The sequence below is a fragment of the Triplophysa rosa genome, linkage group LG13, assembly GCF_024868665.1.
Source record: "Triplophysa rosa linkage group LG13, Trosa_1v2, whole genome shotgun sequence".
NCBI lineage: Eukaryota > Metazoa > Chordata > Actinopteri > Cypriniformes > Nemacheilidae > Triplophysa > Triplophysa rosa.
In genome coordinates, this window is record NC_079902.1 from 18,937,407 (window position 1) to 18,951,392 (window position 13,986).

The following is a 13,986-nucleotide window of genomic DNA, read 5'->3' on the forward strand; positions in this document are numbered from 1 at the left end:
ACCACATGCTTTGGACGGGAGTCTAGGTCGAGCCCCCCCAGTGGCCACCGCCTACGGGCATGAGTGCACCGCTGGCGGCATACTCCACCTGGGGGACAACGACGTATCCTCCAGCTGTCTCAACCTCGAGGGAAGAGAGGGTGACAGAACTTTGTTTGACGTGAAACGTGCCGGAAGAGGGCATTCCAGGTCTTCACTAAGTTCCTCATGCACTTCCAGTAAACACGGCACTGGGGGCGGGCGCGGCTTGGAGCCGCGCTCAAACCCGAGGCGCCATGTAGCCAGCCGCGAGCGCCGGGAAGACAGTGGGGCACTGCAACCCAACACTCACGGCGGCCCGGGAAAGCATGGCTGACATCTCGACAGTCCGCTTCTTCCTGGGCTCGACCCCCCGAGGGAGGGAGCCCGAGGAATCGTCGGAGTCGGATGGCAGTACGATCACCCCCCGATGCTGCAAGAGACATCTCATCATCACGCATCGTGTCCGAATACGTGATTGAGGAATAAGACGGCGGACCGTCTCCTGGGGAACGGTCAGACGAGCGAGACGAGGTGCGAACGGTCCGTGAGCCAGTGGCTGGCGGATTATCGCTCACAGTAATCCTCATATCACCCTCGCTGCTTGCCGTAGCGGACGGCAGGGCCGTAGTCCTGCCGCCACGGAACGGGGAGCAAACGAGGTGGTGGCTGAGTCCCGTGGGAACACAGCCACCTGTGACGCAACGTCTGAATCGTCACCGCCCGCAGTGCGGGCAGGACGTATCCACAACGTCTGCCCCAGCGTACTGGAAGCAGGCATTGTGTCCGTCCCCCTCCTCGATGAGTGTGTTGCACCCGATTGAGGAATAAGACGGCGGACCATCTCCTGGGGAATGGTCAGACGAGCAACGATTTTTTGATTTTGGACTTTGTGGATTTACCTCTCCACCTTTTGGATTATTTACTTTTGTGAAGACCCTGCGTTTGCTTTTGGCTTTTTATTTTATTAAACTGGAATACTCAATCTGCTGTGTCTGCCTATATCTTCTGGGTTCCATCTAATACCACGTGGCTCGACTGGTGTAGTGATTATCCCTTACACCAGAGACCCGAGTTCGAGGCCGGGTCCTGACAGCAATGTTTGCAAGTTTTAAATACTGCAAAGAAAACATGTTCATTTTCATGTTTTAACAAAATTTGTTTTACCTGTATTTTAGGCAAATTATGTAAAACTTAAAACAATCATGACTACCTCCTACTAATACCTTAAAATCCTAATATAAACAGCTTTCTTTGAGGAACAGACTGTCATTTCTCACACGCTTTCTCCGGATGTGTTCCACGACTCTGGAACAATCTCCCTCTTGCCACAAGATCAGCGGATTCTGTAGTTGTCTTTAAGAATCGGCTAAAAACACATCTCTTCCGTCAACATCTGACCCATTAGTACAGTCTACTTCTTTTCTTTTCTATTTTCTTATCCCCCCAAAAATGTAAATAAATAAACAAAGGATATTCTTAGCTTCGTTACTTTGGAAGGCTAACTGAGACCAGTTTTACTGCACCTATGCATTGTTGTTCTTTTGTCGCACATATTGCTTCATTGTTTTCCCCTACTTTGTAAGTCGCTTTGGATAAAAGCGTCTGCTAAATGACTAAATGTAAAACTTTATTCAAATTCAATTTATTAAGAAATTAATATAAAACACAGCATGACAGAAAAAAACACTTGTGAGACCTTGTGAACACGTAAATCTAAAGATCTTCATGCGCACTGAGATGAAGTCATCAAGAATTCATTGAAAGTTGAATTCAGATTTCAGCTTTAGATAACATATCCATAAAACAGAAGGGCAGCAAGTGTCCCTTGCCTAAAATCACCTCTAGAGACATTGTGAAAAAAACAAGGTTTCTGTTGAAACAATTGATTACTCGTAAATGTGGGTTTATTCAAGGTTCAAGCATTGGGATAACACACACTTTTTATATTGAATCTACAGTAAATAAATGTAATTAAAGCTGTGACTATAATGCCTCTTAGCAATATTAGTTGCTCATAGTACTGCAGTGCAAACACCCTGAGCTGTTTCTAAACCATGTAACTCTTCGCAAACACTAACGTTCGTTGACTGAGAATATCAACCCAAGGCTGTTTGTTTTTGGTACAGCAAAACTCAATAATAAGTAGGGCTGTCACGATTATTAAATAATCATCTCATCGCGATTGTTTGACCTCATCGTGATGGTTTCAGATCATCGCAATTATTGCACATCTCTATAGAAGACACTAGGGGGAGCTGTAGTGCATCTGCATATTGCATATTTTAGTGTATACTGTATATTGTTACTAAAGCATGGTAATACTTGTAAAATGTACCACCACAACACAATCACTTAAAAAAAAAAAACTAAAACACATACAATTTAATATTATTTAAGCAAATCTCAGTGTGAAAACCAGTCTACCAAAATTTCATTAACACACAAGTAAAATTTTATTGTAGTCTTGCAAGTGAGAAAAAAAACAGACTAGAAGCTTTTCTATGACTGATAGTATTTTAATGGAGGCTTCAATTCACACCTGATGAATTTACTTAATTTACAAGTATTTGGTGGTTGTATTATTGACAGGTAAAAGCCTAAACCTTAAATATATGATGACCCAATTTTTTCCGATGTATTTCCAAGAAAAAACTGTCTTGTATTCAGAACAATATGGTCGTTTCAATCGCTGAATCAAAAATGTATGAGAATTAAATGTCAAAGCTCAAAAACAGACAATTAATCATCATAATCACCAAAGCCCTAAGACAGACAATTAATCGCCATAATCGCAATGATTTATTAGACAATTAATCGTCAGTCAAATTTCATAATCGTGACAGCCCTAATAATAAGAACTGTGTTCCAAAGTCTTGGGAGTTCATTCAGATTCACAGCATTATAGAGGGAGAATAAAACCTTACAACAAGTTCCCAGTCTCATCTCCAGCTAACAAAACAATCACATGCAAAACAATTCACAACAGCTAGCTACACAAAGCAAGTTTAGAAAACAGACACCACATAAGTCAGCATTGATGCAAAAGAAAAAATTGTTTTAAGACCAAGACAACAGATGATAATATTAAACGGACCAGACCGTCATCGTAATGGATTGTCTACAGTGCAGTGTTCGATGATAAATCAAAGCTTTGTGCCATTACCCATGACACCCACATGGGTATATGCACCCACAGACTGAGAGACTCAGATTTTACAATCCGACAAAGCTCTCGAGGTTCAAAGCGTTCATGGCAAAAATGACAAATGTCTTTCTTTGTAGCATCACCCAGAGTAAAAACGTGTCTTTCATCCAGATGAGAGCGGACGAGAGAGAGGATGAAATTGACTGCGGGTGGGCCCGCTTCTCGATTCAGTTTTATATAGAGGTTCAATTGTTTATCCAAAACTTTATTATCTATAAAATCTCAAAGCCACTTTTCCTTTCCTTTCTAAAAAAAAAAAAAACATGATCTTTCAAGAGCTCAAATACAGCTTATCATTTAGGTCGCCCCGGCTTTCCATCTAAGTTTCAAAGAAACGGTCTAAATCATGTCTAAATCTCCACACTACGTGCTGTGCCTCCTCTTCACAATGTCAGATAATTCATGCCTACTGTTTAACCCGAAATCCAACATGACATTTTGGGCCCTGAAATCGATCGTGACAAGTGAAAGGTGATAAGAAATGTGGAAGTGAATCTCATACGCCGTAATACCAATCTCGGGGATTTGGAATAGCATTAGAGGTTGCTGAAGGATATCAACGCTCCCGTCTATCTTGTTCTGCTTGGCTCAACACACGGGGCTAAATAAATGTCCTAAGATATTATGTGCATTCTGACATTTCCATCCGCTCTGACCTTTCACAGTCTGGTGCTGACACAGGGCCTTGAATCTTCACCATGTTCGACGTCGTACAAAGGCCGTGAGAGCGAGTAAGACAAGGTTAAACACGGTGCTCACTGCTGAAGGGGACAAATGTTGACACTCGAGAGCTTGATACAGTTGTGGTGATGGATGCTGTAAGACAGTTGCCAAATGGTTGGTCATGCAACATTTCTGACATGAACAACATTATCAGAATCACCCAAATCACCTCGAGGGCCATTATAATTTGACGTGACAGCTTGAGCAAATAATTACAGCACGACTGATTGGAAATTCACGCTGTGTCCCAACAGCATTGTACTTTTCTCTGGTCATTGGAAAGTAATTGTTATTGGGTCAATGTCATTCAGTGGCAGGACAAAAACATCTTCATTAGTTGTCTTAAACCACACACACCTTTGAGACTATTAGAGGATGATCCTGTGGAGAAAAAAGAATTCATTTTTGGTATTGCTATCAATCAATTAAAAAGATTAATCGCACATAACGTTAATGCTTTTAAATATACGTTTACATTGTAATAATTTCACATTTAATCTCCAAATTATTGTAGAAACAACAGATTTCTTTAACAACATTCTGATATTAGTACTGCAACTGATGTCTCCATTTAATTCATTATTTTTTCTTTATTTTACATTAATTAAAGCCGTTTAACATCGAAGTAAACAAGTATAACTGAGAGCTCTCATGTCTAACAGGTAGGAAATATACAGAAATTGAATCTTCAAACACTGTCTTTACAGTCTTTAATGCTAAATTCTAAATTAAATACAGAATTAAAGCTACAAAACACATTGAATTCCTATTTTCTTTTGTTCTTTGATTAACATTAATGACAGGAGTGTGTCACAGCAGCAGGCCCCCTTAAGAGCTGCCGGTCTATGCGGATCTGACCCCCGTTCCCATTTTCACAACTCTTTGCATTCATTTAGGTTTTTATTTAACACGTTGAAATCCGTGCTTACGAAAATGCTAAACAAAACGGGCTTCCTGCCATAATCTTGTGTGGTTTTATCCATTCAAGCACGAAAGAGAACTTAATACTGATACCTCTGTCTGACAGAGATTCACTGACGCAGCCTTTAGCCCGTGACTGTATACACCAGATGGAACTGCTGTCTCCTTGCCTTGTGCCGCATCCAACAGCTAGAAGCTGTCTATCTATACTGAACGCGTCAAAGCAACTGTTTCAAATCGCGCTTAAATGGTTTAAAGGCCTTTACATGAATAAGAGCAGGTTATATAATGTAACGGTAGACAAAGGATAACAAAATAAACAGATGCTGCCTTAATTGCGTTTAATTACTTTAACGCATTAAGCTGAAAAAATGTATCGCATGCGTTAACGCGTTAATGTTGACAGCCCTAATTTTGGGTTATTTAAGCCACACATGCACTTCATTGGTATTTATCCAGGGGGATCCTATTGGTATATGTAGTGTGTGTATACATTTTTCTTTGATATTGTACCAGGGGCGATTCTAGGTTTTCAATATTTTCACGAATCTCTCGGGTGAGGTGAGGACAACGGACTCAAGTGTAGACAGGGACGTAAGGGGTTAACAAGACTTTAATCATAAATAACAGACAAAACAAAAGCTCACAATGGGGGACAACAGAACAAAACATGGCAAAAGGAACGAAGACTCACTAAACTATCAAGACTAGACTAGTAAAACATTACAAGAAAGAACACTAAACTCACTGACAAAGAACTCACCCACCCACGTGACACAAACACACAAGCAATGGACCAGCACAGGGCAATGAAACATGAGGACTTTATAAAGGGGATGAAATCAAGAAGGGACAGGTGTGGGGCATGAACGAATAATTATAGCTAACGAGGAAACAGGAGGGCAGGAACAATGACGAGACACGGAGAGATGGAAGGCAATCAGCACCAGATTGCCTCTCTCCACATAAAACAAGAGGTTCTGTCACGATTCAGCCACTAGGTCAAGAAAAACAGGACAATATGGGGCAGAACCATGACACAATGAGGATATACAGTATATAAATATATATCCTCATTGGAGGCTGAGGCCACACTCTAAGCACCACATACTGCATACATTACTAAAATAAATAATTAAGAAAGAATATGCAGAAAAGCATAAAGACAAGTTATTGTTATTCAAATGAATATCATATTAATCGGTCAATCTGCAACATTTATAATTTAAAGTGACAACAACAGTCACAAATCCATATAATAAATGTCACAATCAACTGCTGAATCATTATTTAGTAGGAAAAACTTGATATGTTTCCCTGCCATTCATTCTGATTAGCACGAGCGCTGTCACTCTTGTGCATGACTGCGTGTTCATCTATCACATCCACAATATGTTTTAAATTAATAATAAAAATACTGAAGCGTCTGAAAAACGACAAAGAGCTTCTAGGTACACTTTTGTTTCCTCGTAACAATGAATAACACAGCCGCACCAGGCTAAACTACAGTAACGTAATTATCTGCCCGTCGACGTCTTTCCGGGGCTGTCAAAACTACCGTCAACTCTCTATAACTTAGGTGCAGAAAAATCATCATGAATGACACATTTCTGTGTGCTGCAATATCATCATGATAGTTTTCTAAAGTATGCCGTCATTGGTGTGAAGTGCTTTCATTTTGCTGGAGGTAACGTAAACAACTACGTTAGCGAGGGGTGAACGCAGACAAAACTTTTTTACAGTGGCTGGCAAAGGGTCTTGTATCGCTCCCACATCATATTAAGCTGCATTTATAACAAAGAATTGCAAAAATGCAGATGTCATGTTAATGCACACACCCTGTAACGTTACTCTTCTTATGACGTTCACTCCAATGTGCTGCTTGCTGTGAACTGAAGAATGCGCTAAATAACGCAGCCTAACGCCGTTTTCATAATAAGAGGTTAGAATTCTTGTGCAGATTAGGGCTGTCACGATTATGAAATTTGGCTGACGATTAATTGTCTAATAAATTATTGCGATTATGACGATTAATTGTCTGTTTTAGAGCTTTGCCGATTATGGCGATTAATTGTCTGTTTAAGAGCTTTGACTTTTAATTCTCATACTTTTTTTATTCAACTTTGAAACGACCATATTGTTCTGACTATAAAGACTATGTTTCTTGGAAATACATCAGAAAAAAATGGGTCATCATATATTTAAGGTTTAGGCTTTTACCTGTCAATAATACAACCGCCAAATACTTGTAAATTGATCAGGAGTGAATTGAAGCCTCCATTAAAATGCTATCAGTCATAGAAAAGCTTCTAGTCTGTTTTTTCTCACTTGCAAGACTACAATAAAAGTTTACTTCTATGTTAATGAGATTTTGGTAGACTGGTTTTCACACTGAAATAATATTAAATTGTACTGCAGGTTATTTTTATGGTATATGCTTTAGTTTTTTTTAAGTGATTGTGTTGTGGTGGTACATTTGACAAGTATTACCATGCTTTAGTTACAATATATACACTAAAATATGCAGATGCACTACAGCTCCCCCTAGTGTCTTCTATAGAGATGTGCAATAATTGCGATGATCTGAAACCATCGCGATGAGGTCAAACAATCGCGATGAGACGATTATTTAATAATCGTGACAGCCCTAGTGCAGATTACATTATTACTCACAATATTTTAGGGGGGCTAAGCTAGAACTTTAGGGGGGCTTTAGCTCCCCTAAAAAGGGCCTAGCAACGCCACTGTATTGTACGCTTCAATGTCTATTTAAACAATGTAATGAATGGATGGAACTGAAATTGGACAGATATGAAGATAGCACTGCAGGTGAGCAACTTTAACAAATCAGACAGAATCCCATAGCAGGAAGAAAGAAAAACGTTTTAAAGGCCAATTTTCTTTATAAATCATATTCAGATAATAAAAATTAAGTCAATTAAGCTTAAAATGAGTTTAATAATAAAGTAATTTAATAAAACTCAAGGCATTTGCACTATGTACAGTACATATCGTCGCTGTCCTTACGAAACATCGTATGCCCAAATTTGCTGTTTTCCAGAAATTGAAAAAACTCTTACATGTTTAAATACTTTGCTGACAAACACTTTTTAATACTTTTTATTGGTTCGACATTTACAAAACCCAGTGACAAACATAAAAGGTGACTTAATAGTACTGTATATGCAGTCAAAACTGTTTTGATTATTCTTTAATAATTACAGAGCAGAATAAAATGGGTGCATATGTATTGGGTTGAAACATTTAATTACCAGGATGTATTATTATTATTAAAAAAATGTATAACATCTACCAATTCAATGTTGTATTAATCTCAACAGAATTGTAAAACATTTCTAAAGGTATACATTTGGGATGCTGTCAGCTAGTGTCCAACCAAGCATAACAGTGTACATTTTCTAGAATCACACTATGCCGAAAAGATGAATGGGATGATAAATGAAACATGGCAACAATTTGTAGAGCAGAGTGGGTATACCGACGAAATGCGAAGCTAATGTAACGTGATTGAATATCATCATTAGTCAGCAGTGGAAGTTAGTGAACTCAGCTGCACCTTACAAGAAGAGATTCAAGAAAAAAGAGAGGTGAAAAAAAGGAACAGAGCAAAAGAGAGAGAATCCAGCAAGAAGGAACAAAGGATGCGGAAATCAAAAGGGAGATTTAAGATAGACGAGCGACAGTGAGAAATATGGCGATATCAACAGGAAGCAAAGAAAGAGCAAAACAGGGTCAAAAAACACATATGCAGGGGTACGACACACATCTGTGCTGAAGGATTACTGCAGAAAGAGGTCAAGAATTGTGAGCTATTTAAAAGCCGCTGCACCATACATACCACGCAACTGTGCTCATTTGATAGATTTAAATGATAAGTACAATGCAAATGTGCAGTTTGCCGGTCATTATTGCAAAGATAAACCCTGACAAGACATGGAGCAGAGGGGTCTTATATCACTTTGAAGGGTTTACTTCATGAATAAATATGTGGACATTAAATATTTTAATTATTTTACAATGGACCAATCAGAATCAAGTATTCATGCAACCTGTAGAATAACGTAAAAATCAAAGCAGAGAATAGAGACAGGAAAGCAAAGTCGAACTAACCACAATTCTCCTCATCTGCCTGATTCTCGCAGTCATCCACACCGTTGCAGTGTAGCAGCTGAGGAAGGCAGGTACTGAGGTTTCCACAGGGGAAGTAGCCCAGTGGGCAGTGTGCCCGGTCCTCTGATACATTAAACATGGTCGACACCACTACAAGAGAACGACACAAGAAAACAAAGAAACTCAGCTTTATAGAGTCAGTCTCAGGTGCTGTCACTTCTATTTCATGTGTTTGACAAGCTGGGCTGTTTAATTTCTTTCATGTTACGACACAAAAGATGGTCTCCATATAAGAGCATTAGTCGTAATGTCAGACTTAGTTCAGGCATAATGGAAAGAATAACAAAAAATGACAATATGCATGAATACAGCTCTTTCATCAAACAGAAGGATATTATTTTCCTCTAAATTGATACAAACCTTTTCAAAAGTCTAAGCTCTCAAATTTGTTAAGTTATCTGATCATCTCAGAGTTGATAACACAAAACTACTTTTCTCACACCCTTTCTATATGAATGAAATAACTGTGCGTCCTCCTCAAGGCAACCTATAAATCCATGAATAAACACCCCAACATTGGTAGTATTGTGTGTCATTGTGAAGAATTGCCATATTGTCATGGTTCTGCCCCACCTTGTCTTGCTTTTCTTGACCTAGTGGCAGAACCATGATAGAACCTCTTGTTTTATGTGGAGAGTGACGTTTTGTCCCTGTTGGTCTTCCACTCTCCGGTGTGGCGTCTCTGTTCCCGCCCTTTCGTCTCCTCGTTATTGTTTGTTAATTAGTTCAAGTCCTGCACCTGTCCCCTCTTGATTTATCCCCTTTATAATGCCCTTGTGTCTTCTGTCTCGTGCTGGTTCATTGTCGTTTGTCTGGTGAGTGCCTGTTCTGTGTTAGTCTAGTCTAGTGTAGTCATTTATAGTTCATGTCATGTCATGTCATGTCATGTTATGTTTATCTTAGTCTTGTTAGGTGTATTTAGTCTTAGTCCTGTCCTGTTGGAGATTCCCCTGTTTTGTTTTGTTACCCCCACGTGGGTCTTTGTTTTGTATTTATATTTTATTAAATGTCTTGTTAACCCCTTATCCGCTGTCTGCGTCTGGGTCCTCTGTACTGTGTCCTTGTTCCCTCACCATTCATGACACATATAGCTAAACCCTGAAAGCAGACAGTAGGGGAAATTTATCGCTGTGTTTTCATATGGAAAACAGCAACAAAGGTTTAGACTGAGTTTAGACAACATAGGGAGGTATGTACAATATATTACATGGATAGTGGACGTTTTAGTGAGACATCAAAGATTATAGATTAAAGTAAAAAAAATTGTATTTCATTGTCTATTTGTGATAAATCGCTAAAACCCAAACTGTACAAATGTTTTGAAGAGGAATTATTTGAATGAGATCGGATTAAAACATTGGAAGAGATAAACAGATAATATTATAAAGGATACAGACTGTCTTCTTTGAAGTGGCCTGATATCAAAAACAGAAGCCTAATGCTGTTTCACATATTTAGACTACGAAATAAACATTGTATTGATATTTATAAATACATGGAATATAAGACATAGATAACTAAGACAAATACGCGGGATTTAAAAAGCACCCTATTTTCACGCTTTTAAACTAACTACAGATTTCAAATAGATATTTTATTCAGATATAACAAAACACAAACAAAATGAATTTGTGTTTTAAAACCTACTTGCCCAGACAGTATGGGGCATTGCAGCTGCGTTAATACGCGCAGAATGATGCCGCCTAAAAGTAGGGAGGTCATGTCACTAGGATTTGACGCACAACCTCAAAGTGCTTTTTTTATTCCCAAATCGGAGATACTGTTACACCCGTTGCACTACGACACGATATACCGCCATCCTAACCTAACGACAGACCACTTAGTGTTCAATGGCTGCACCAGAATCGTAAAAACAAACTAATAATCAATTAGTCTATTAATCGATAAGCCTATTCAACATTGTCATTGTTCGCCATTTTGTTAAAAACAACAATTTAAACACTTGAAAGACTGAAAAATATCCCGCGCTTATCCGTCAAAAATGTAAGTGTTAACAGTGAAAGCAGCTGACTTCTACAAATTAAGAGTAAAATTAAATGCGTATAACCTAAATAATGAAAAACTAAAAGAGGTGCAAAATATAACTCACTTGACACCCCGCACACCAGGATGCTGGCGATGTGAATTTGCATGTCAACGGCGATTGAGAATGTGATGTTGATCCAAATGGAGGTATCCGACAACAGTTCAAAGCTCTTTGCTGTTTTCCCCGACCGTGCAAGAGAAGTGAAAAGAAAGTTGACCGAGCTTTTGGACAGGTCCGATTGCTTATTGAATTGCAAGGAGTCTAATCGCATCCAGATCAACAGTGCGACGCGAGGCGTCGGTGCGCGATGTCCTCCGGAGCGCGTACGGATTACAGAGCGCACTGCTGCTCATATAGTGATAGCGCGCACACATGCCCAGACACCTGGGGGAGGGACTACATGAACTTCAGCTCTTGATGAAAAGTGTATGGGATGATGCTTTATTCCTGGGCTGGTAACTGAAAGTTGTACGGTCAGAAGGGGACTTTGGCTATAAAAAAGAAAATAGGTGCATAGTGCAAATGGATCTCACTAATGCAACTTACAGTACATTCATTAGTGTCTGTATTGCTTGACAGCACTTTCTTAAGCACTCAAGATATGTTTCCTGGCCCTATAGACGACCTTTCCACAGGCCAATTATTCATTCATTCAATTAGTCATTCCACTGTCTCTCTCTCCTCTGTTCCCACACATCTACATGACATTTCCATCACAGTAAAGTGACACAACACCCAGAGTGGAGAAACATCATGGCCGTTTGCCCTCATGCAACAACCGAAGTCTGACCTTCACACTGTAAGCTCTGGGTCACTGAGTCAGTGGGGAAACTGTCCTCTCAATGTGCCACAGTGCCAGATGGTGTATGCTGGTAAAAGAGATTGTTGAGTTACCAAAATTAAGGCAGCACGATGCATTGATATTGCTGAGAATATATGAAATATTCTCCAATAATCATCAATATGCAGATTTATAAAATGCTAACAATTTTAGCTAATAAATTCTTCCGATTCATTAGTTTAGCTTTAATGAAAGCTATAAAATATTTAGTAACTGTATTAAAACAGACAACCTTGTCTTATTTCTTTGGGTTATGAACCCAATCCAGTCTAATCAACAGGCTTTGGTAAATGGAGTGCAACAGCGATAATAGTCTGATGACCTTTTTTATAATGTATCCTGGCATTTCTTCTTTATCTTTTCTGAATGAAGTAGTGTGAGTTTTTTTTCTTTCGGAAAGCAAATGATAAAAAGAATTGCTTGCAGATTCAGTGCACATGCAACAAAATTGGATGTTGCCCTGCTGCCACCGTTGCATATCAGTAGCATTATGATGACTAGTAATAGAAATATTCATTTTAAAAGTGGTCCATTTAGGGGACAAATTCTTAAAATTCTTGGTTCTTATCATTTTTGTTTTAAATTGTATAGTCCTTTAGTTGACATTTGACAAAAAGTCTGAATGCACCATGATTCAGTGTGGTAACTCAATAAATTATGAAAAAGTCCAAGGGTTGATGAATAAATCTTACAGACTGCTCCCTTTTCACACACCTTCTCAAAGAAACACATACAGTACAAAACAAGAGCTATAAAAACCAGACTCACATTTAATATTCTGATAAATCCTAAACCAATTAAAAAAGTATTGTAACATGTTGCTTATATGAAAAAACTGAAACTACGAAGCAAAATCACTTTATAGAACAAATATTTTATAGTGTATATACCCAAGTATACCCTGAAGCCATTCCTGTATGACTTTCTTTCATCTGCACAACACAAAAGAAGATATTTTGAAGAATGTTAATAACCAAACAACATTGGCCAGCATTGACTACCATTATATGGACAAAAAACCACTGAACCATTTCTCAAAATATCCTCTTCTGCATTCCACAGAAAGTAGAGTCATATACATACGAATTTTGAATGCCACAAGGTTGAAAAAACAATGAGAGAATTTTATTTTTAGGTGAACTATCCCTTTGACTTCTCCAAAAATCTCTCAGACTAGCCCCAGGCCATGTTTATTGTTAAGCTCTGCCATGGGAGACACTCATTAAAGCCACTCATGAATATTTCCATGCGCAGTGTGAATGATGGATTACCCATGGTTACTTCAATATTACCAAAGATATATCATAAATAACATAATGGTTTTAGATATGTGCTAAATTGTATCATACACTTCTAAAACAGCGGGGTTAAATGCATTAGCATTATTGAATTTCTGTAGACACTCTCATGTGTGTAAATGTTTTGTTTTCTTTCTTTCTTTCTTTCTTTCTTTCTTTCTTTCTTTCTTTCTTTCTTTCTTTCTTTCTTTCTTTCTTTCTTTCTTTCTTTCTTTTTCTTTCTTTCTTTCTTTCTTTCTTTCTTTCTTTCTTTCTTTCTTTCTTTCTTTCTTTCTTTCTTTCTTTCTTTCTACACTTATGCATCAGACATGCAACAGATGGTGGACGTGACATCTGAGACTAATCCATTCTGATCACGAATCAATTCTAACTGTGTCACATTTTTTATTATCTGATGGTTTGTTTCAAAGCTTTCCACATGTTTATTCACTTAACAGCTTTTGTCTAAAGCAATAACACACATCTGAATACAACAGGTGACTACTTTATCCAAAGCTGTAACTACACTGCATTTTCAATAAAGCCTGTTTCAGTTATACAAAGAGAACTCCTCTAATTGAAATTTTTTATTCATCTCTTGCTCCATAATGACTAATAGATCCGACAGACATCTATAGAAAATTAATGGGAAGGGAGAACAGAAACAGATGGCTGGGTGCCGGGATCACCTGTTACACTATCTGCTGCTGGGGATGTGAGACGTATTGTTATAGAATGTGCATGTCACTGCTTTCTCTAT

At 38.5% G+C, this 13,986-nt stretch overlaps 1 protein-coding gene across 1 annotated transcript in view; it reads right to left on the reverse strand.

Moving 5' to 3' along the window:
- The window catches only part of rxfp1 (relaxin family peptide receptor 1), a 52,713-nt gene extending 41,295 nt beyond the window's left edge, over positions 1-11,418 (reverse strand). The window contains exons 1-2 of the mRNA XM_057350265.1: positions 11,172-11,418; positions 9,002-9,151 (exon numbers count right to left, since the gene is read on the reverse strand). Coding sequence (XP_057206248.1) covers positions 9,002-9,151; positions 11,172-11,379 — 358 coding nt within the window. The 5' untranslated portion in view covers positions 11,380-11,418. The remainder of the gene's footprint in view (positions 1-9,001; positions 9,152-11,171) is intronic.
- Between the last annotated feature and the right edge of the window lie 2,568 nt (positions 11,419-13,986).